This window comes from Chiroxiphia lanceolata, chromosome 6, assembly GCF_009829145.1.
Source record: "Chiroxiphia lanceolata isolate bChiLan1 chromosome 6, bChiLan1.pri, whole genome shotgun sequence".
Lineage (NCBI taxonomy): Eukaryota > Metazoa > Chordata > Aves > Passeriformes > Pipridae > Chiroxiphia > Chiroxiphia lanceolata.
In genome coordinates, this window is record NC_045642.1 from 57,802,032 (window position 1) to 57,825,419 (window position 23,388).

Sequence of the window (23,388 nt, forward strand, 5' to 3'; positions counted from 1 at the left end):
ACCACTCATTAATACCTGTAAACTGAAAATAAAGCATAAGTCAAATGCTGTTAAGGTAATCCCCAATGCATCTTCCCTGTCCTTGACTAGTGGAAAACTTACATGCTTGGATCATGCACCACCACTGAGCAGCAACTATAGAGACTAAAATCCACAGTGTGATAAGAACTGGAAAGCAAAGCTATTGATATGGAGAGTGAGAAGCTGAACAAGGATGAAGACAAAAACAGAGAATAAAGAAGAAAATATATCTGGTACACTGCAAAAACCTGTATCCTGGTCACAGTGGGGCCAGTGGCTTTGGCATTTGGCTTCTCAGCCAAAACTGAAGCCTGTGTCTCTGGCCTTGCTGTGAAGTCAAAATAAGGAGTTAGGTTTACTAATCCTTATTTTGCTTAGCTTCTGAGAGACTTACAATCCCTCCCAGCTTCATATTTTCAGGTATCCCACATATCCCATTCTTTCTTTATTTCTCACACCCTGGAGGTGGTTGCCCTCCTGCCCTCCCTGGTCCTTTACCCATTTGCAACACGTGCCTAAATCTGAACTACAGTGCAAAGACATCAATTTATATTTCAGAATTAAATACCAAAATTTCCTAGTGGAGTTTGGCCTATAATTCTGGAAGCAAAAAAAATGTTATCTTTTAGGCAGCAAATAAATAAGTAACATCTAAGTAATAAATTACTATACATCAAAATGATTCAAATGAAGATCAATGTGATTTCATAAACTTAGGACAGATGAAATAGTCGAATATTGAAGACTGGACACATCAATCTCCTTATACACTTTACAGCACACTACAAATCTGCCCAGCAAGCTGAATATTTTACTCATTAAAACAGGAGCTTTCATGGCACTATAAAATATTTTGAATGGAGACGAGAAAACCAACAAGCATATTTACTGTAAAGCTTTATATCTGTGTCATCAATTAACACCAAAAGTTTGGAGAAAAACTAAAATAAAAGCTAATCAAAGCAGCTAGCTGTCAAAACAGATGGGAACTGTATTTTTCAAATCAAGCAAAAAGCCAAAGCTTTCGAACATTTAGTGTTGCATCAGCTGATACAGACAACTTAAAGGAAGGACAGCAAATGTCAGGATTTTATGAAGAAAACGTGTCCCTGACTTAATGATTTACATTTATGAATTTCCATTTTTTCTTTTTTTTTTTGGCTTCAGGATGATTAACTCCACACCAAAGCAGACCTCTGAAACCTGAACTATAAATAAGGTGTCGCCATGACACTGCAGGCAAAATAAATAAAAACAGAGCCCCAACATTATTTCAGCCTCAAACAAATGTTTCAGTCCCTACATTGTCTGGCTCAGAAAGATACATAGACAGTCTCACAGACAGAGATATAAATGAACAATTGCAGTACCTTTTTCCCACACTGTTTACAGGGTTGGCTATATTCCTATTGGCAATAGATTTTCTTCTTGACAGCTTCTTGGTGTTGGGGCTGTCATCAGTGTTGTCATCCTCTTTCTTTGTTGTGTTACTTCCTTTGCTGTTCAGGTCCCTTAGCACATTATAATTAATTTTACTTGAGATTTTCTTCTGTTCTAACATCTTTTCAATTGCCTCTCCTGCTGTGCTGGCTTGAATTGGCTCCCGCTTCTTTGCAGATTTCTTTGGCTTAATTAAAATATAAAATTAGTGATGTAGATACAAACAAAGTTTCCATGAAGCAGAGGGGCAAGTTACAGGGCAGCAGTCCTGGCTCAGGTGCTGCTGAGGTGGGGATGCAGGTGACATGCCCAGGCTAAGCCAGCGCTCCCTCTCCTGCCACTCAAGGGGACCAAAGCGTTTCTTTTCTCTGAGAGATAAATGTTTGCTTTTTTGCCAAATGCCCAGTGTATTACAAATTCTTTACTTAGTATCTGCAATGCTGCCAGAGAAGAAGGATGGGCCATTTCTCATGCATGAAAAAAAAAAAAAGGGGGGGGGCAGGAGTGAACTCCTGTTACAGGAATAGGGACCCTGATAGCATTACCCACCATGGAAATAAAGAATTTCCCCTGCTAAAACTGCCTTTAGAGTGAAGCTGGGTCACGACTCCCCCAAGCACTGACAACTCTGCATCGAAGCTGCAACGCTGGTTTATATCAAGTCAGAAAGCAGCGTGGGAAAGCATCTACCCAACTCCTCCTCCTCACTGGAAAAGGCCAAGAACACGAGCAGCAGCTTTCTAAGCATGGACTGGCATTAACACCGAGGGACAGGGAAGCAGGAGGCTGCAGGCACGGGGGCACTGCGGCAACGTCACCGACAAGTGCCTTTCCCAGGCACGGGCTGCGGGGGCTGACGCTGCGCAGAGCCAGGCAACGAGAAATGACACCGGAGAACATTTCCAGCCATGTCCCATGCCTGGGTAGGTACGAAAGAAAAAAAACCACCCCAGAATCTCTGCTTCTCATTTGGCATTTTCCTTTTCAAAGGAAGGTTTTAACACCAAGCTCTGCAGGAGATTTATTTTTTAATGGATAATAGCCCCTCTGTTTACCTACATGGGTCAAGTGCTACCTTGAAACTGGAAAGCACCACATTAATCAAGTTCTACTCGAGCTGTCAGAAACAATACAGGGTTAGAGAAAAACTCCTGTGTTGTCCGAACAAAAAAGTGGGTGTTTGGGCTACTTGGCGGTGCCAACGAGTTATACAATTTTGAAAATTGCTGGTAGACTGCCACGTCTGCATGAGCTCAGGATGAATGAGAAACTCTGAAGCATAAAACAGTGTTTCATTGTCTGGTTTTGTTTTTATTGTTGAAATACCTAAGGGAAGCAGGAAACTCTGCCTTTCGCATTAGTTGGAAAAAAAGATAGAGGATATATGCACTAAAAACTAACATAGATTTTAGTTGCATGTGGACGATTTGACTTGTCACTTGCTCAATTACACAAAATACTAATGCTGTAAATCATGAATATATGGCCAATTAGGCTGTTTAAACTGCTAAACATGGAGACAGGACATGCCATTTGTTAACATAACTGTCGCATTCTTTATGAAAGGTAGAACAAAATAGTCCTTCAAGTGACTGCAACAAGGATCTGTTCAGTTCTTCATAAAGAAATCATTATTGTAAGAGCAAAGAAAGCCACTGAAGTTATGGCAAGTACAAACAAATTCCCCATGCACAGGTTAAAAAAAAAATTAGGCATGTCTTAAGACCTGTATTTTAATAAGCAAGCAATTAGAACAGCAATCATAAATGCAAAGAGCTAGCTCTGACTTTGACATGCACAGAATTTTCTCATAATAGCAATTTAAAAATAAAATTTTGGGCAAGAAAGCGTTTTACTCACCACCTGAAAAAATATAGCTTTGTAATTCAATAACAGCTAGAGATACAATAGCTTTTGCTCGTTCAGTGGTGACCTGTACCAGTATGCCCATAATCCTACAGGGAGCTGATCAGCAGATGTCATGAATTTCCAGAACATTTTCAAACAGACACAATTAACGCACAGTTTAATACCTTGTGTTCCTTATAAATCCCAAGTTCTTTCTCTTTTGCTATTCTTGCTTCCTTTTCTGAAAGATGACAAAAGGGTAACCAGCATGAAGATTATACAGACTGCATATTTCAGCAACACCAGCCAAAAGGAGAATTTCAGTACTACATACTTACCTTTTTGTTCCTTCAAATAATCTGCATTTTCTTTCATCCACAGCTCTGCTTTTATCTGAGCTTCTGCTTCGTTAAGTATATACTAAAAGACAAAACAAGTTTATCTACTTTCAGAAATCAAATCGGGAACCATAAAGCAAAACTGAACTGAAAAACCACTGCCAAGGTCAATTCATATTCCATTTTTAAAAATACATTAATAAAAGAAAACATGAGTGAGATGTGGCAATCAGAGAGCAGTTCTAGTAACTTCTAAAGCTGGCAAAAGCAACAACCTGTTTTCAAAAACCAGTGCCTGGTTTCCAAACTATGATGGGGTGACCAAAAACCATCCAGGACTCATTGTACATGGTCTGTAATTAACCAAAAACGATCCTGGGTTTATGATCTTTTTCAGATGATACGAGAGGTTATTATGACAGTATGGTTGTCTGCAAGTAATTCTGTGTGTTGATGGTGGTCTGTAATTCAAAACAGAGTGGGAACCATTGCCCTGTGCAACCAAAACAGAAACATGTGTCTTCTGGGTAGGTTTCTGCCAAGGTTTAGGCAGAGTTACTGAGATTATTAGTTCAATGGCCACATCTGTGTGAAGGAAACCAGCTTAGATTGCTGGAGTGTTAGTCCTCTGGATTTTAGAGAGTTGGGTTCAGTAACCACATCCAGGCTTATTTGCAGTTAACTCTACTTAGTCTCAGTAACATCATTAGTGAGAATGGAGCTGTAAAACGCATCTAGGACTACTCAGATGAATCACAGAAATAAATAAAGAGATAGGTAGCAATTACTTAATTGTAAATTACTTAAACGTAAAAATTAACCCAGTATTTAGCTCAAATATCAATGAAACAAAAGTCAATGCTGTTTGGGAGTGAAGAGTTTCTGCAGAACAAAGACAAATTAGGCCATCCGTCATGAACAAGACACTTTAATCTTAAGCAGTGCACCCAAGACTTGTAAAACGATGTTTAAGTGCAAGAAAACAATTTGAGATTTCTCCATCTTTTGGGCCTGAACATTTGAGATTTTCTCCAAGTAAAATGTACATCTAGGATTTCACAAGAAAAATAACTAGTCAAATTAAACTAATGCAGGCAGGAGTCCTTCCTGCAAACAAGGGAGGGCAAACAAGGCGAGCAAATGGCTGTGCAAGTCCTGGTTTATAAGACCAATATTTTTACTCTTTCATCTGCTTCTATTAAAAGTGGATCATAATAGTAAAACCCACTTCTTCCTAGCTCAGTTATTCATCCTGCTTAGGCTTTCAGAGAGTTCATAATCTTGGGCTCACAGTATTACAGTCTATTGCCATAGAAATGAACATGAAGTCATAAAAGCAGAGTTATGACCTCATCACAGAGCCTAGGAAGAGGAGAAAATGTGCTTGTTCTTCCCCTGTGATTGTTTAAATTACGGACTGGCTGTAGTGGAAAACTTTAGCATTCCCACTCCCTCCATTCCGCATCCACTCCAATCATGAGACACTGAAGCCCAACCCAGCAAGTCCCACTTCACAGCTACAGTCAATTCATCACCAGCAACGTTTTAGAGACCAGTAACCCCTGTGCAACCTCATCACTCTCAATGACTTTGCACCCCAAAAGGAGTTTTTAGCATTGCCATTATCTGTTCCAATGACACTGTAAACCAGAGTGGTGGCTGAAGAGGGCATCAGGCTCAGCATCAGGAGAACTGGACTGTCATTTGTCCAAGCACTGACCTGCTTTGTGGCATCCAACAAGCCATTTTCCACAGTTATGTGTCTGTCCTGCTCAGGTTATATGGTAACGGGTGTTTTTTGCTGCCACACAAAGAATAATATATCCAGAAAACATTACAGAAATCTTTGGAAGGACACAGAAGCTGTACATGCTGGTTTTACAGTTTGGTTTCCATGGCAGCCTCCTATGCTGAATGTATCTTATTAAATAATCTTATTAAATATAGCTATCTAATAATCTTCTTAAATATATCTAATTAAATAATGAATTTAGAGCTCCACCAAACTTTTAAAAGTCCTCCTTTAGAATAAAAGACATTCTAAAACTTAATTATTCCAGAATGCTAAGAGCAAGCAGCAGCAGCAGTCCCATATATGTGTATTTATATATAACTTGGGCAAGGAACAACAAATTCATGCGTTTGCATGAGCATCAGTTTTGCTCTCAGATCACTGAAATCACTCAAACCCCTCTACAGATCACAGAGAAGAGGCAGCTGAAGGGAGAGGATAAACCAGGTAAGAACCATTTTGTCTTTCCCAGATATCCAGATGCAGAGACACTTGGGATAAGAGGGCACCTTACCCGATCTATTTCACTGTCGTCGATTCCACTCAGATCTAATTCGCCATCTCCTGTATTCTCACCTACAGAAAAGAACACATCTTAATCAGCCACGTGTTTGCTCAAAATTCATCACAACTCAAGTTCCATAGCAATGTAACACTTCAGGATTGTCCTTCAGAGATTTGCATCCTTCCACCTTCATCCAGGAGGTTTAATGTGTTGCTGAGTACTTTCAGCATGGAGGTACACGCTCGCACAAATTCACCACGCTGAATTAATTTGAAATTCGGGAATCGGCACAGTCTTCTTCAGTGCTAAAAATCTGCCAGAGACTTCCAGTCATCTTTTTTCCCCCCATTTTAATTTACAGCTACAAATGTTCAGCAGGAAGCTGACGAAACCATTTTAAAAGATGACCATTTTTCTTTCAACGTAACAAGAATTTATCTGTCAGATCCTATAGGTCAGTAATTTTTCCATAAATTATGACTTAGAAAATATCTTCTGTTTTCAGAGAAGCAGTGCTGACCACTGAATAACACATCATGCCGACAGTCACATGATGGCTTTCTTCTCCACTTTCTGTAATTACAATTTCACTGCAATTTTGGTAGTTTGGGAGTTATTAAGACTTCTGAAAACAAATTTTTAAATATTCTGTCCATTAAAAAGCATAATAGCACAGAACTGAGGCCTAATTTGGGACTGGTACAGTGTACAGCAGCAAAACCTGATTTTCCACATCACATTAGAATACTGTAGTAATAGGCTATTAATGTATCCAGGTAGAGAAGAAAACAAATTATTCAACAAAGACTTATGCCGGGGAATGAAGCAATCTTCTTGGTCATCTCCACTACATCTAATAAAGATCAAACAAGAGATGACCTAACCAGTTTACTTGCAGAAAAAAAAGGTAAACAAATTAAGTTTCAACAACCTGCAATAACAAATTAAAACCAAAATGGTGCAGATCAGCTTGGTATCTTCACAATTCCTACTCCCCAGTACTGGTGATGTGTCTTCCCACAAACCAAGATCTTTGAATGGTTTGATTCCCCAGCCTGGTGCTCCTGCACAGCTCTAGACCGATGGAGGGGGATGGCAGCAGCAGTTCTTTGATCCAACAGCACCCAATGGCAGCTAAATGGTAAAACAAGCAAAGGTTGGAAATACAAGCACTCCCAGAAGATGCAAACGATGCTCTGCTTAGCAAAACTCAGGAGTTTAAACCAGGTGCCTGAAGTACATGAAATCACAGGGCTGTGAATCCAACCAAAACATGAAGGGATAGAGGCTGAGCTTCCTGAGGTGGTGCAAAGGGTCTGGATGCTCAACTCAACAGACATTGACTGGTATCAGACACCGAGCGCTTACAAATGTCTTTTCAAAATCCACCTTAAACAACCAACAGAAAGTTTTAAACTTTCCACACTAAGTCATAAGCAAATGGGTTTGACCTCCAAAAAAATGCCATGTCATAAGGAACAGCATAGAATCATAGAATGAGAAAATCACAGAGTGGTTTGGGTTGGAAGGGACCTTTAAGACCATCTCATTCCAAACCCTTGCCACGGGCAGAGACACCTTCCACTGGAACAGGCTGCTCAAAGCCCCATCCAGCCTGGCCTTGAACACTTCCAGGGATAGGGCATCCACAGCTCCTTTGGGTAACCTGTTCCAGTGTTTCACTACCCTCAAAGTAAAGAATTTCTTTCTAATATCCAATCTCAAACCTCTATCAGTTTAAAGCCATGCCTCACTGTCCTGTCACTCCAGGCCCTTGTAAAAAGTCCCTCTCCAGCTCTCTTGTAGCCCCTTTAGGTACTGAAAGGCCACATTTAGCTCACCTGAAGCCTTCTCCTCCAGGCTGAACAATCTCAATTCTCTCAGCCTTTTCTCACAGGAAAGGTGATCCAGCCCTCCATAACACTATACTTGGATTTTTCCTGAGATTGTCTCACAAATGCAATACCAACTTTACCAATTCAGATAATGTGGTGCTAATATGACCGAAAAGGCCTTAAGGAATATTTCTCATTGCTGTTACACTTAGAAATTAATTGCACGTTAGTCCCAGGCACCAGATTTACTTTACAACCTTTTTCCCCCAAAATACTTTAAAAGTGTGAAAGATTTTATAACAACTATATAATTGATCAGTACATATGCTTTTCTTCTGGTGTGATCTCTACATAGTGCAGTAAGAGCAGAACTTTCTGCAGCAGTGCCAGCAGCTCCTCATGCAGGCACCCCACTACCAGCCAGGCTGGGATGCAACCACAGGACATGGCCAAGCACTCCCTGGCTTGGAAGGACAGAAAGGAAAAGCAAGGTGACAATACACACCTGTGGTTTGCCACCTTTTAATATAATTCACTGGAATTTTTTTTTTTAAAAGCATAATCATGCAAAGTGTGGAGAGGGATCACCCACAGGAGTGCAGGTTATTCTGGAAAATAGCACTGCACATCTCTCCTGCCGGAGCTGAGATCCCAATTCTCAGTTTGGTTTACCTGCGCAAATACAGGATTTATTTTTCTTCCATATTCATTGCACCAGGTAAACTGAGCTGTCCACACCCTCTGCACAGGTTTGGAATTAAGGACAAAGAAAAAGGGAGCCAACCTGGAAAATCATTATTAAGTTCTGAAAATCGTAGGTTAGAAAACCAAAATTTGGAAGTGGTGACAGAACTACTCAACTCACTGCTCAACTTCACATAAAATTGATCCCAATATTATTTGTTATAAAAACTGCCAAAGCATCCTATATATCCCACTGAAACCAAGCTGCCACTGCTTTTCATCATTATACACCTTGCTCTTCCTATACCCTGCTATATTTTTGGATCAGAGGTTTAAAATTTAATGTGTCACAGTACAGTAGGTGTCTGTTCCCTTACACAGCCCTAACGTGCCAGACTGAAAATGATGTAATTTCAGGCACCATGAACAATTTCACTTGTCATTTCAAATATAACTTGTTACCGAATTAGGTGCCAGTTTTTCTCATTGCATCAATTAGCAACAGGGATGGAAAACTCATTCTCCAACTGGTAAATTGTAGAGAAGAATCCAGAAGTTACATGTAATAAGCATTTCTTAGACCCTATAACAGCAGCGGAGGGAGTAATTGCAGGATATCCCTCTGCCTGCAAGTTGTCCTTTTTCCTGCCAAAGCGATAGGCATTCATTAAATGGGTTTTTCAGAAGAGAAGGTGCCTTCGAATCCTTAGTTTAATGCTTTAGCTGAGGAAAAAAAAAATTGTTGTGTTACAGAACGCCAATTCAAAACAGAACACATCAATTTTGATACGAAAATTTCCATGGCAATCGTTTCCAACAGGAGTAGACCCTACCTGTCACAAATATCCGTCTGCTTGATGCTATACCAGCTCACTGCAGGGCATGGAAACTAAACCCCTTGCTTTTTTATATACCAGAAAAATCTTCCCAGCTGCTAAACTTCTCAAAACAATATCTAAATGATCATTTTCTCTTTTAATAAAAGGGTCAAAATGAAACGTTCGACGAAATGAAAACACAGATGTGGCCAACATCTGGTCCAGCCTCTTAAAAGCTTATTTAAAAGCAGTAGCATCACGTGGCACAGCTCTGAGACATCGCAGATTTCTTCTGTTAAGGAAAACAACCACTTTACTGCAGGGCACGGGCAAAAAAATAAGTTGGGTATTAAAAACAACACCCCTCCCACCCTCCCCTACAAATCCAGTTGTTAAATGAAAGGACCATCACGAAGAGTGCAAAGCAAGACAGCGAGGACCAGCATACTCCATCCTCACCCAACATCTCTGTAGCAAGAGGAGGAGGACGGGCACTTCCAGAGCTTTCATTCAAGGTACTGAATCAGCCCCATTCATTACACTTAAAACCATCAATCACCCCAGCCAGCTCCCCAAATATTAAAAAATAAACTCTCCCCCAAAGCCCTCTCTTTACAGCCTTTTAATGTCTTTCCAAGTGACTCCAGTAGACGCGAGGGCTACAATCAGACACTGGGGATTAGGTTTGTAAACCTGTAGGATTATTTACTGTTCTTGTCATTACTAAATGCACACTAAACCCTCTTTTAACACACCGTCTCCCCCACTCCCCTACCTCTGTGCAGCTAGTTAAATGTATACACAGCACACTATTACGGGGATTTATTACAGAAGAATCATTCCAGCCGATATATTTTAAACCCCACATTTTTAAAAACAGCCACGTGAAGAATGTGTTTTTCTGTTTCTATTACAGGAGGCAGTACTATTTATTGCTCTGCCCAGATAAGAGGATTTCCTTACAGACAGAAATGGAGGCTGAACACTTCCCAGGAAATCCTCCAGAGCAGATATAATAGAAGGCACTTGGTGCTCTGGTCCTATGCAGCAAATATCCCTTCATCGCACCATTTCATAGCCAAAAGACTTGAAACAAAGAACCCTTCCACCTATTCAGCACAGCACCAGATGCTAAGTACTCCCAGTATTCAAGGAATACTTTGGGGCTAGAGCACAACAAACCCTGAAAAGAGTTGGGAGATGCTTTTTCAGCTACAAAAACACTTAAGCAACAAGTGTATCAGAAACAGTGGGATTGATTGTTGCTCTACAGAGAGGGATTAAACCCAACAGGAGCCACAGAAAGCTCCTGCAGATCCTCACAGGGATCCAATGGGGCAGAAATACTTTAGCAGCCCAAACTGATGAGCAGTGCCTGTGCCACTTTGGGAGCTGCAAGGAGTGCGAAGGGAAGGAAAGCGGTAGCTTAGCATCAAAAAAGGCACTGCACAACTGTGCCAGAATATAATTGATTAGCTGATCAGAGGGGACATGAACCCATCTGGAAGGGAAAATAACTGATTTACCGAGGGGTGTGAAGAGTACAGTCATTAAAAGTGGGTAACTGGGAGGGGAGTGGCAGCGGCGCCAGGGAGACGCAGTGCAGTAGGGATCAGGGAGGGAAGAGAAATGGATGTGAAAATGCTGCAGCAGCAGCAGTGCAGGATGAAGTACGAGGATCGATGGTGTGCAAATGAACACACCCTGCACCAAGACATGAGCACAGTCCGTGGGGCCGTACGAGCAGGTAACACTGTGAGTTTTATTAATATGGGGCTAGGAGCCTCTCTCCGGAGCAGGCTGGGAGGCTATCTTGGCAGTTTTAAGCTGTTGCCAACCTCACTGCTCCAGAGAAGGCACTTCTTTGTGCAATGCCAGCCCTCCCCGCCATGCTCCCATCCCACAGCATGCACCCCATGGCTGCAGAGGGCTCCTGTTCCCCCCGCTCACTTCCGGCAGCATCATCGTGTGCCGTCATAGCAGAAGTATTCCACAAAAACAACACATAAGGACAGGGCAAAATTGACTACACTTACTGACAAAATAAGGTCACAAAACACATGACGTATATGCTTGTATTTAAGTGAAAATGGTTTTTATTTTATTGTATCTGAAGCCACCTTGAAAATTACAGCCTACTCCTTCAAAGTGCCAAATCAACACCAGGATTTAGTCCGATGGTGTACGGACCACATGAGGCCACACATACAGCATAAAGACAAATGAAGTCTGTCACTTTATTATTTCCTTCTGCCAAGACAAGGTTAAGGGGTCCTCTCCAGCCAAAGCCAAGTTTCCAGCCTGCTAGTTCCTCAGAGAAAGCAAACACACCACACCATGCAGAGCGAGGCCCCGTCTTCCCAGAAACATTCATTCCTGCTGATGAGGGATGGTGGGAAGCATTGCTGGCCGGCGCCAGGCTGCCTGGCAGTGCCAGGGCACACAGCCTTGGCTCTGCAAAGTGCCCACTGGCCAGCTCCTCATACTTGGACTATAAAAAGTGTAGAGAGACAAAGCCCAAATGGGTGCAAATGAAGGGCAGAGAGGAAAAAGGTATGATTTAATTAAAACAAAGAAATTCCACATACTCTACTACTGTGGCTGTGCAAGGTCAAAAGCAGGGATGTACAAACTCATCACCTATTTCCTCACTCCTGTCTATGGAAAACAGGACCCTCTAACAAAGCAAAGCAAATTAAGAGCTGGGAGCAGCTCCAGCTGGTTTGCACTCACTGCATTGGGCTCATCCCCGTTGCTGTAGGCAGAAGGAGATTTTCCTACAAGATCAGGCCTTAACACAGTGCAGAACTACAAACCCATCTTTATTAAGAGCCTGAGCCTATTTCCTCACACTGAGACTCAAGCTTCAGGTGCTACATGTGTCCTGCAGGAGCTGACTGACACCCGACAGCCCTCCCGCATCAGCCGCCATCATACGGCAGTCGCAGAACAATTACCCCGTCACAGGAACAGAATTTCAAATTTGTGTGCTTAATGATATATGGGAGTGAATTATGAGAAAAGCTTTTCCTGCAGTCAATCGTCTCTCACAAAACTTTTATTAGATTTTGAACATATTTTTTATAAATTAAATTTCCACTTCGGAAAAAATACCCCCAAACCACCAACCCTGCTGCTTTCCTCAGAGCACATCCATAGTGAAACAAATGCTATTGTTTCACCTCACAGGCCACAGAGGATCTAACCTAACCACATTCACATATTTCATATCCAGTTAAATGTTATACCTTTAGACCACTCGTCTAACAGACATGGAAACTTATTAACTTAAACTTGAAGCATCAGAAAAACAGTTAATCTCTCCATTCTTTCCAGAAATCCTCCCTGCAATATATATATTTTTAAAGCAGGTAGTACAAAAACAGTCCAGCAATAAAGAAAGCCTTTCTGATTCTGAAGAGTTTTCTTTGAAAAGGTAAGCTCATGTTCATTGAACTACACAGCAATATAAAAAGCCCTTAAGAAAAAACCCTTTCAGCCTCCCAAAATAAATACAGCTGAACATTAAGCTCTTGAACTGAAGAACACCTTGACACTGCCCTGAAAACCAGCAACAAAGGTTCCTCTTCTCGAATAACATGTGTCCCACAAACACCTTTGGAAAACAATGAAAAAGAGCATGATTTATGCAACATACTTGATGCAGCTTGTTGTTCCTTTTTGAGCTCACAACCCTGCTGCCATGACTGAGGGGTCAGAGGACAGCTGCTCTGAACAGGATCAAAAAAGCTATTTTTTACTGATGAAACTAGTAACTATCAATGATCAACTGACCAATATTCACTCAAAAACACACTAACTATGCCATTTGTCAGCGCCAAAGCCCAGAAGTGGTACAACCTCCCAGGCAGAGACACAAGTCTTCTCCACCTTGTGACTTCTGCATCTGGGAATGACGAGACCGACCATGGTGCTCCTGCCAAAGGTGCCACACACTCACATCTCAGCCCGTGATCACACATTTATTCCCTCCTGCCTGAGCAGTTATGGACTTAAAACTTTTTAAAATGGAGACTATGAAGACAGACTTCCCCTACTCATTGCTCTTTTCCAGCTGATCACCAATTCCCTGCTGCATTTTCCTCTTTTGCCTTTTATGCTGTTCTTGGCATCTTTTTCCCCCTTTCCCTTCCCCCATCCTTCCTTCTTTTTGGTGCCTTCTGGCCTGTATTTTCTGTGTTTTTTTAAAATCTGTGCAGGGGGATCCAAGAGTAACAGTTTATATAAAGGGAGAGGCCAAGGGGAAGAACTCATCAGCATCTTAATCAGTTCCCCTCTCCAAACCCCACAAGGGCAGAGCTTGCTGCCGTTATCTCTTGCAGAGGGCAGGGGCTGTCCAACACCCTGGAGAGCCGACAGCAAAAGCAGCCAGGCTCAGATCCCACTCCAGCTCACTTTCTCCATTCTGCCAGACCACTATGTAAAACAGCAAGAGCACTTTACACCCGAGCCAGCAGTAAAGGGAACAGCTGGTTTAATGTTTAAGTGCTGAAGCATCATTTCTGCAGCTCGCTGGTGAAGCAGCCAGGTCTTGCCGTGGGCACTAAATGCTCTGCTGTCTGTCCCTGCAAGCCTGGCCAGCACTCAGCCACCCCAGAAGAAGGACATATGTTTTATTGAGAAGTAAATCTATTCCTGTGCCCCACATCAACTAAAACACAACGGTGAGCTCTGCACTACAGAGAACTCAAAAGCAAATCCAAGAATTTTGCTTGGATTATTTTTATCTATGTTTTTTAAACTGTGAATCCATTTCTGTCCCACCAGGGAAAATTTTTTAATGTATACAGCCATATAAATACACAACATATACAACCTAATCTAGTGGGTGGTGTTCCAGCCCATGGCAGGGGATTTGGAACTAGATGATCTTTAAGGTTCCCTTCAAACCCAAACCATTCCATGATTATGTGACACTTTGGAATATACACAGACAGTTTTTAAGCTACAAAGACACAGGAAAAAAATGAGGAGGCTTGAAATATAACATTTTAAGGCTAATTTGACTGACTGGAACTCAAAAGCAAAGTTAACTTACATTCCTAGGACACCACTGAAAAGTCATGGTTGGCTCAGATGATGGCCCAAAAATTAGAGCAATTTTCCTTTAGCAGAAGCACAAATGGTTGAACCATCACAAGGAAATGCAAACCAGAGCCCAGCCTAACTCTGACATGTCTCTTGCCACATCAGTTACCACACTCACCCCCATCCCCAGCTCCCCACCTGCAGGACAGGCACATGGGTCAGTGCTGGGCATTCAGAGGCCACAGACTCACTTCCCTGTTAACCTGGTCTGTGTCAGCTCTCCCATTAAAGCAACAGTCTTTCTCTTCCTTCCAGCACTGTGGCCTGGATCAAAGAGCTGCTCCACATTAAAAACAGTCTACCAGAATAACTCACCCAGAGGAGCAAGTAAGTGGAATGAACTTTCCACTTAAAACTTTCTCCTAGTCACCCTTACCATCTCTCAGTAAAGCTGGGTGGACTCCCTTCTCTGAGGTTCAGAGCTGGTCTATGGTAGATCTGGTGACAAGCTCAGCATCAGACAGCAGAAGCCACCTGGACTACAGAAATGCTTCAGCAGACAATTATTAGCATTCAGACAACATCACATCACAATATAATGTATGAAATTATATACCTGAGTCTTTATTTAGAGGAAAAAAAATCAATATGTACCCTGGGCATTTACCACACTGTCCAGGTGGGCTGGATGGTGAGAAGCTGTTAACTGAAAGAAAATTATCAGGTAAGAAATTTCTAATTTTGTTACCCAGCTTCTTCCTTCCTTCATTGCTAATAAGAAATAGCAAGTGGGGAATTAGAGATATGGGGAGAGGAAAGAGAAGGTAAAAGTTTGTTCTTATTATTTGTTATTACTACATTAGAATAACAGGCAAGAGCAGAAAGCTCCCCTGTCAAAAGCAAAAGCTTTGAAAACCAAGCAGGTAGGTGGGAACCTGACCCAAAAGAAAAGCCTCTGAGATGGATGGGGGCTGGACTCAGAGCAGGTATCAGGCAGGGTTTCATGCCACCAGGACTATCAGAGGCATGAAGCAGAGAGAGATGACACATAAGATCCTGACTGGTTTGGTGATCAGGATCACCAGCTGGGGTTTACAAACGTGGAACTAGGAGATATTTGGTTTGAATTCTTAAAAGGAGGCAGCTACAGAAATGCAGATCTGTGTTAAGAGCATCAGACCATTAGGTAACAGATGTCTGCAGCCAGCACAGACCACGTTTTTAAATAAAAATCACACAGATTGAGCAATTTCTTGTTAGATGAAGCATCATCTTTTTGTCTCTTGCCATGCCAATGGCTGAGAAACACATAGGTGGATGAAGCACTTCTCTATCTTGACCTGGCCCCAACAGAGCTCTTGTAGGAGCCCTGCCCCAGGGACCAAGGCAGCTTTGTGTCCATTCAGGCACATATATGTGAAGCATATTAGGATCTCTACAATCCAAAGTATAGGCATTGCTTGGGTGGCTCCAGGTGCAAGTGGAGCATGGCAAGCTTCCTTGGTCACCTGGCCAAACTGCAGCACAAGCTGCCGTAGGAAGTACAGGTACCACAGCAAACTCCTGGAGAGGATGTGCGTGGACTCTGTCCTTCACCTCCTCCACCTCCTCCTCCTCTTCCCTGATGTTTTAGGGACTGCAATGCACCTTTTCCCAGATGCACAGTAGACAGTGGAGAAGGATTTTAACGTTTTGCCTGCAGCACCTCCGAGGCCCCGAAGCCTTGGCATTTGGACAGACTGATCCATAAGCACAGCACAATTAGCATTTGCACTCCATATGCCTGAGATCCATCACTACAGCACTGGAATGCCCTCTGACACCACAACTCTCCAAAAGAAGAAAGTTGTGGAGAATAATTTGTCTTATTCTCCAGGAATGGTGGAATACAGCACTTCTGTGCACAGGAGGTTTAGGTGGAGCTGGAGAAATAACCTTTTCCCAACAAAGCCCTGCAGCACAATTCACCTGTAGAGAAGAGAGCCAGTTTCAAAGCCAGCCTTTCAAGCTAATGGCTATCAGAAAGGCCAGCCATCTGCTTGTGCAACCTGTCCTTATGATTAATCTCAACATCTGACTTGTATATAAAGTTTATATACTAACAGGACTATACTTCATATGTCATTTTAGATAAGTTGTGTACTGCTGAGTTTACAATTTCTCCCCAGTCTGCCCATCTTCTCCAGATTACAGGCACACAAAGGACTCTGCTTAAATGTTGATTAGATGCAAAGGGAAATGAAGACTTTGGAAAGATTTTAGTAAGTCTTGAAAACCAAGTAAGCATTTCAAGCAGTGCACTGGAAAATATAAGGTCCCACATCCACATGCAATTAACTTTTTATTTAAATACAGAGGTCTCTACTTAACACAGTATTGCAGAGGCAAGAGCAAAGTCACAAATCATGGCTCAGTCTCACATACACTGAAAGGATTCATGGCTCTTTCTGCCATGTACCCATTTTATTGTACAGCATATGGCACAGAATCAAAGTTGTTTTTCTTTAATTAACTGAATAATGATGCTTTCCCATGGGCCTTAATCTAGGTTCACCATAACATACTGTGTTATGGCACCAGTTCTCAGAAAAATGACTATGTGTCCCCAGCCCACTGGGAGACAGGGATGTGCATTTCACGTACCAATTCATTTAAACACATTCAGCATCACATGTAATATTATCTGAAATTCGGAAAGTTTATTTTGAATTAACTAAACCAAAGTTATCTTCTGAAAATAAGCTCTGGATAACTTTTTAGTATTTCATTACAAGACGAAATGCAGCCCAGCAGACCATGATTTAAAATTCAGATCTGCTGCCCTTTTATATAGAATAGGTGTTTACTCATACTTTATTTCTTTTCTTTTATTTCTTTAGATAAGAAGAGATGTATTGTTCTTTATGCTAGTTTTAACTAGGTAAACACTTTCCACAGCAGATTTTAGTATCATTATCTGTGAAGTGAAATAAGCCCAGGATAATGGGCTGACAGAAGGGACTGATGAGGGAAGAGCTTGCAAGGTGCACAGAGGCCCTGTCTCCTGAAGGAGCAAGATTTTGAATCTTACTAGCAAGATAAAGCAGAGAATCTAAAGTCCAGACAAAACACTCCCATGCAATTCCCTTCACGCCATCAAAACCAACATAAAAATCATTAAATGCTAAAACGAAGCCAAGCAAAGGAACATTACTGTCAGTGAATGCGAACTGAAATGAATGATGTGGGTTGAAAGAGTTTGCTGACGTAGCTACAAATTGCCTCAAAGACTTGAGGGCTGGGGCAGCAAACTGGTCTGTGGAAGAGAGCTCCTCATTCCTGCCGAGGAGAACCAGGCACGTGGACACCTCAGCTCTGCCATCGCCCGCAGGGACTGAGGGGATGAAGCTGGAGTTCTGCCACTCCAGGGCCTTTAGGGAGCAGGACCAACTGCACCTCTCCCTCCAAACTGGGCACAACACACCCAAGATAAGGCCAAGTCACTACTTCTCACAGGGAATTTTGGCCCTTGTCCAGAAGAGGTTTGCAAGTCGTTGAAAGCACCTTATAGCTCAGACACCACTGACAGGCAGCCAGTGTGGTTGTGCCAAGACATCCGTGCCCCGGCACCAGCCTGGGGAAATCCAGTGAAGGAGCACCCAGGGGCCATGCTGAATGCTGAGGAGGCAGGGATCCCAACATCTGCATCCACAAAAGTTTAATTCTCAAGGTGTTTCTCAGCTGCTACCAAGAGATGATTTCATCACTGCGGTGACACTGCAACCAACCAGCTTAGCTTGGCTGACCGAACTGACTGCGCATCTACTGGCCATAAAAACTTACACACTATGTTATTCTGCATTTTGTCTGAAAGAAGAGGACAGATTTGAACACTACAAGTCATCTAAATCACAGCCTTAATTGTGCTGGCACTTTCAAAAAAAAAAAAAAAAAAGGAAAGAAAAGAAAGGAAACAAGAACAACAATATCCGGCTGTCGTGTTAATTTTAGATATTACATTTTTCTTCATATTGTAGTAAAATTAACAGTAGAAATCTTTGGATGCAGCAAGGAGAATGAGGAAGCTTGCCAAATTTTGAAGAACCAACAATTAATATAATAACAATTAATTCAGAAGAGTAACTAAATGACACTGTAGGGTTCCCTGTGTGTTCTGTCCCAGTGATTGCTTAAAAATTTTGTTAAGCAAAGAAATAAAACAAGAAATAAACAAAAAAAAGGCGAAAAAAAAATGTTCTTTATTTTTTTTCTAAATTACCACCATTGCAAACTCACGCTGGTATTTGAAAGTCAGTCTGGGCTCTCCCAAGTTATACATCCTTATTACCATAAACATTCTACAATTGGAAATTACTTTTTTTGACACATAAGCCAAAAAGAAAATAGCTATATTGCATCTGCAGAACCAAGAGTAGTAAATTGTAATAAACATTCATCTTTATCAGTGGCTCTGCAAACCAATCTGTTTGGCACAAAGGTGCCATTTTTACACAGTTGCTTTATTGCTACATAATTATTGATGGATCAGCCAAGTGCTCTCTCAAAGAAGACTGATCTTAAAAATGGGCTTGTTAAAAATTTAAGTGTAAACCCTGGGATAAAAACTAGCAGTTAGGTTTCATCTGATATAAACTTTTAAAGAGGGGAAAAAAATAAATTGGAGGGACAATTTTGAAAAATGTTACGTTTGAGGCAGGCATGGAATAGAAGCAGACAAGAAACTTTAATGTGATAAAGAATTGGGGACATCTGTACTGAGAATAAGCTGTAAATAGCAGGAGGAATTATCAATCTAGTGATGTGCCAGCTCTCTGCATTTCAATTGCTTCACAGGCCATACTATAAAAATCGTTTGCAATGAAAGCAGTATGAAGCATCCCTAGATTTTATTGCTCCCAGTGATATTCCTGCCCATTTGTGTGTGTACACCAGTTGTAGCCTTTCAAGTGCAACACTGTTTCATATTACTACCTGTTTAAATTACTTGCCCACAAACATCGCTCTGTGTTCAAAATGCCTCACTATTAAATTTTCTGTTTCAGTCAAAGTACTTCAAGAGTTTCTATCAAGCTTTCAAAGGCAAGGAAGTTTCATGCAGGCTTTCTGAAAGTCAAGACAAAGCAATAAACTTTAAATTTAAAAGCAGGTTTTTTCAGGAGAGAATTCAGCATACCTTTTTGAACTCCCTCCCCACCTTGTTAAACCAAACTTCTTCATTGCTCCCAGATTTCTAAGTGTTGCATTTCTGGAGCTGAACTTCCAAGCATCAACCTTACTCTCTACAGAGATCCTGCACTATAAAGTGACCTTGGGCAACAGCATATCTGAAACTGCCCATCCCAGGTCACCGATGGATTGTAAAAGCTTTCCAGCACTGGTACCTCAGCACAAGCACGAATGACATGCTCAGCCTCCAAAATACATGTTCTTTGCTGCTGCAAAGACATGCTCTGAAGTGCTGCTCCAACCCTAGCTGAACAGGGGAGCTGGTCTCTGCACCCCTGACTCAGCCCTGTGCCCCTTCCATTTGCTGGAGGTACCACCTCCCTCTCAGCTGCCACTGTACCTGCCAAGGCATCATTCCCTAACACACATCCATCAAAAGTATTAAAAAAGGCATTATTAAAAAAGCCTGCACGAGCCTGTGACACTTCTGACAGACCCAGGTGAGGGAGGCCGATGCCAGCAGGTAGGAGGGGGATGAGCCAGGAAGGCAAGACACTTCTTAACCTCAACCAACAGCACCCACAACATCACATCCTGACACACCTGCTCCACCCTAAAACTGGAGGCCAAACCCAAAAAGTGCATTATAAACCGGGGATTTTATCTTTGCTCTTGGGAAGGAAAGAACTTGGCACAGGAGCTTTGCCTTAGTCCTGCAGCAGCTACAGAGTCGTGAGACACAAACACAGCACTCCCACTAAGTGCAAAAAACTCCAGCTTGGAAGTGCAGAGAGGGACTTCATGGAAAAGCAAGTTCTCACTGAAGTATGTGTTATTTAATGAAAAATACTGCCAGAATAAAATACCTCCACTGGTGACACCATTTCATGTTGATAGGGGCATTTCAATACATGACTTCAATGGTATTGTAGATTTGCATTTTTTCACCTTTACGAGGAAATTAATAAGGACCATTAAGCATAACTTCCAAAATCACTGTCCAGTGACCAAAGTCATTTGCCTTGATCCTATGTTAGTGTTCAGGATTTGGTCACAGAGCACTGTTTAGTTCCTTCCCATCTGTGAGCACACAGTGGCTTCCCCACCATAACTAAATCAAACATGGCATTTAAGTAGTGCATTTGCTGAAAAATGCTATCCTTCCACCCACTGCACAGCTGTTTACTTCTGGCTTCTGCGTTTATACCTGCCTCAAAAGCCTTGTTCCTTGCTCTGAATTTCTTTCCGGGTACTACTTAACAGCATTATTTACACAATCTCATTTCACATTCATTCCCTTATTAGTCCTACAACACAGTTGTAGATGTCCAGGTCTTTCATCACAGAAAACAACTTCTACAATCTTAGGTGCACACATACGTTTCAACATGAAAGCTGAGCCTTACCTTAAACGGCTAACTTTAAAAATAAAATACTTTCTGCTTCCTTTTAGCAAAACTTGGCTGCAGAAACTCCCTCGAGTCAATTCTTTGCAATTTTCCCCTAATTTGCAGTTACCCCTCCCTTGGCAGCCTGCCAGCATCTCCTCCTCTGGCCGCTTCGGACACTGGCCCAACACAGTCCACCCAGCCCTAGATAAAGGATCACAATTTTTGCTATTAATAGCCAACCCAAAGTTGTTCTTATCTGTTTGTTTCTACAGCTCTGCACCACTGTAATTAATGAACACTGAAAACTCTAACCACAATTTTTTCAGCCCTACTGAATGCATTCTGGTGAGTGCCTATGAAATAAAATTAAATTGAAAAGCTGAAGACTACAGTAGCCTCATGTTGACAGGTCACTCTGATTCCAGGTCAAAGCAGAATCTATATTTGGCTGCTTTAATTATAATTGCTTGCAAGATAAAAAATAAATAGCAATTATCTCATTGTCACACAAGAAAAAAGACCTAATAAATGAACCAATCCTAAAGTAACACTGAAAAACAAATTGTTTCAAAAGCAATCGGGAGTAGCAAAACTCAGTTTCCAAAATTGTTTTTAATTGCCAACAGTGTCAACATTAATATCCTTCTTCTATTGGATAATACCTCCCTTTTAGTTACAAAAGCATTTAGCAAACCAAAAATGTCAAACTACAATTATACAAGGCTAAACTCACGACTGTTTTCATCACCAGTCCGTAGTGCCACAGCTGAAATCCCTAATTACAAGGGTCATCTACACAAGTCACAGTCCAGCCTGTGCATCTTGCCTGCTGTGACAGTCCCATGGATTTAAGACCAACAAACAAAAACAGATGAAGTGTGTAGGGGTGTGATGAAGTTAATCCTTAAGAGGATATAGGAATTAGTTTTTCAAACTAAATTCAAAGCTACTGAACAAAAGCAAAACAACACAACTGCTGCACAAAGACATTAAAACCTTGTAGAAACAGCACTCCATTTAAAGGGTTTACTTCGGTGGATTTTCAGTTTCCAGGTACTGCCTTTACCAGCTGAACCTGTATCACAAGAAAATGAAGAACTAAATGGAGGATTATTTTAGCTTTTTCAGACAAACTCAAGGGGTAGGGATCCACCACAGCACCCACACATGGATTTATTACCCATCGTGTTAAACCCAAAGTAGCTAAGCCTTGCAAATCTCTCCGTGCTGTATTTCCTTCTTCCAAGGGCATGTTTGGTGGCTCCTTGACCTGGGTTAATAAGTCTTTATTCTCAATAACAACTGAGACCACGGAGATTCCCTGAACTGAACCCTCCTGACATTTCAGATACTGTGATGAATTGCTCAGATAACATCCTCTTCAGCAGTCAGCTTTCTGTGCAAATTTAACATCCTCTCTGTAGCCTCCACACATTTCACTTTCCACAGTTCTCTAAAGAACAATTCCAGTTTTCACTTGAGTTTTTTTGGTGACTTTTCTTCCTTTTTGGCAGAAGGGCAGGGCAGTTTCTCCTGCAAACTGGCCACTTAACCAAATAACCATGAGTGTTAATGGGCTCCAGTTCTGGCAGGTGCAGAAAAGGATCATATAATTCTCATACTAGCAGAGAGGTTTTTTAGCCAGGTTTCCTGAGTGCCTGTAGGTGTCTGTGTCATCCCTCTGAACATCACCTCCCTAAATCTTGTTTTAATCCGCAGTCTACGAGACTGAGCGTGGCAAAACATTGGTGCAGGTTGCCCAGAGAGGTGGATGTTCTATTCCTAGAAACGTTCAAGGTCAGGGTTGGGGGCTCTGATGTAGTTGATGTCGCTGCTCATTGCAGGGTGGTTGAACCAGATAGCCTTTAAAGGTTCCTCCCAACCCAAACTATTCTATGATTCTATTTCCACCAAGGTTAAAGAGCAGGACAGTGATCCCTTAGATGGTTATGTTTCCATAGATTCCTTAAGAACTGACCCGCAGAAAGGCAGAAGCAATTATAAATGCCCCTGAAAGTACCTCCCACGCAGAGAACCAGCAGCTTTTCAGATGCTAGGGAGTGCAGAGAGGAGAAAATCTTGAAAAGAAGCCCCAACAGAAGGAAAACCTTAGATTGGCACCTACAAATCCTGAGGCATCTAAGTCAACCATGAAACACGACCCTCCCTTAGTATTTGGGGAACAACTGCTTTTGCAATTCCACTATTTAAGTACGAGAAAAGGTCCATTTCTAAATCCCCAGGTGAGCTTCTCCTCTTCTCCCTGTTTGCTCAGGGGAGCAGCTGTGCTGGAGCAGATGACAGCAGACCTGGACTTCCCCTCAATACAATGGAAAACAATGCATAAAACCCAGCTGTGGCTCACTGCTTCTCCTTGCTCCACTAAAAAGCAGGATCGATGTCGCAAGCACATACATGTCAATTATCAACACACAGAATGACACACCAGGGCCCCTGTTCCACATGTTCAACCTCTTCCCCGGGCCACAGGTCTCCAAGCT

The 23,388-nt window shown here is 41.9% G+C and overlaps 1 protein-coding gene across 2 annotated transcripts in view; it reads right to left on the bottom strand.

Moving 5' to 3' along the window:
- The window catches only part of BRF1 (BRF1 RNA polymerase III transcription initiation factor subunit), a 174,750-nt gene that overhangs the window by 42,061 nt on the left and 109,301 nt on the right, over positions 1–23,388 (bottom strand). For both annotated transcript variants that reach the window (XM_032689975.1, XM_032689976.1), the window contains exons 12-15: positions 5,954–6,015; positions 3,648–3,729; positions 3,495–3,550; positions 1,392–1,648 (exon numbers count right to left, since the gene is read on the bottom strand). In XM_032689975.1, the coding sequence (XP_032545866.1) occupies positions 1,392–1,648; positions 3,495–3,550; positions 3,648–3,729; positions 5,954–6,015 (457 nt within the window). The remainder of the gene's footprint in view (positions 1–1,391; positions 1,649–3,494; positions 3,551–3,647; positions 3,730–5,953; positions 6,016–23,388) is intronic.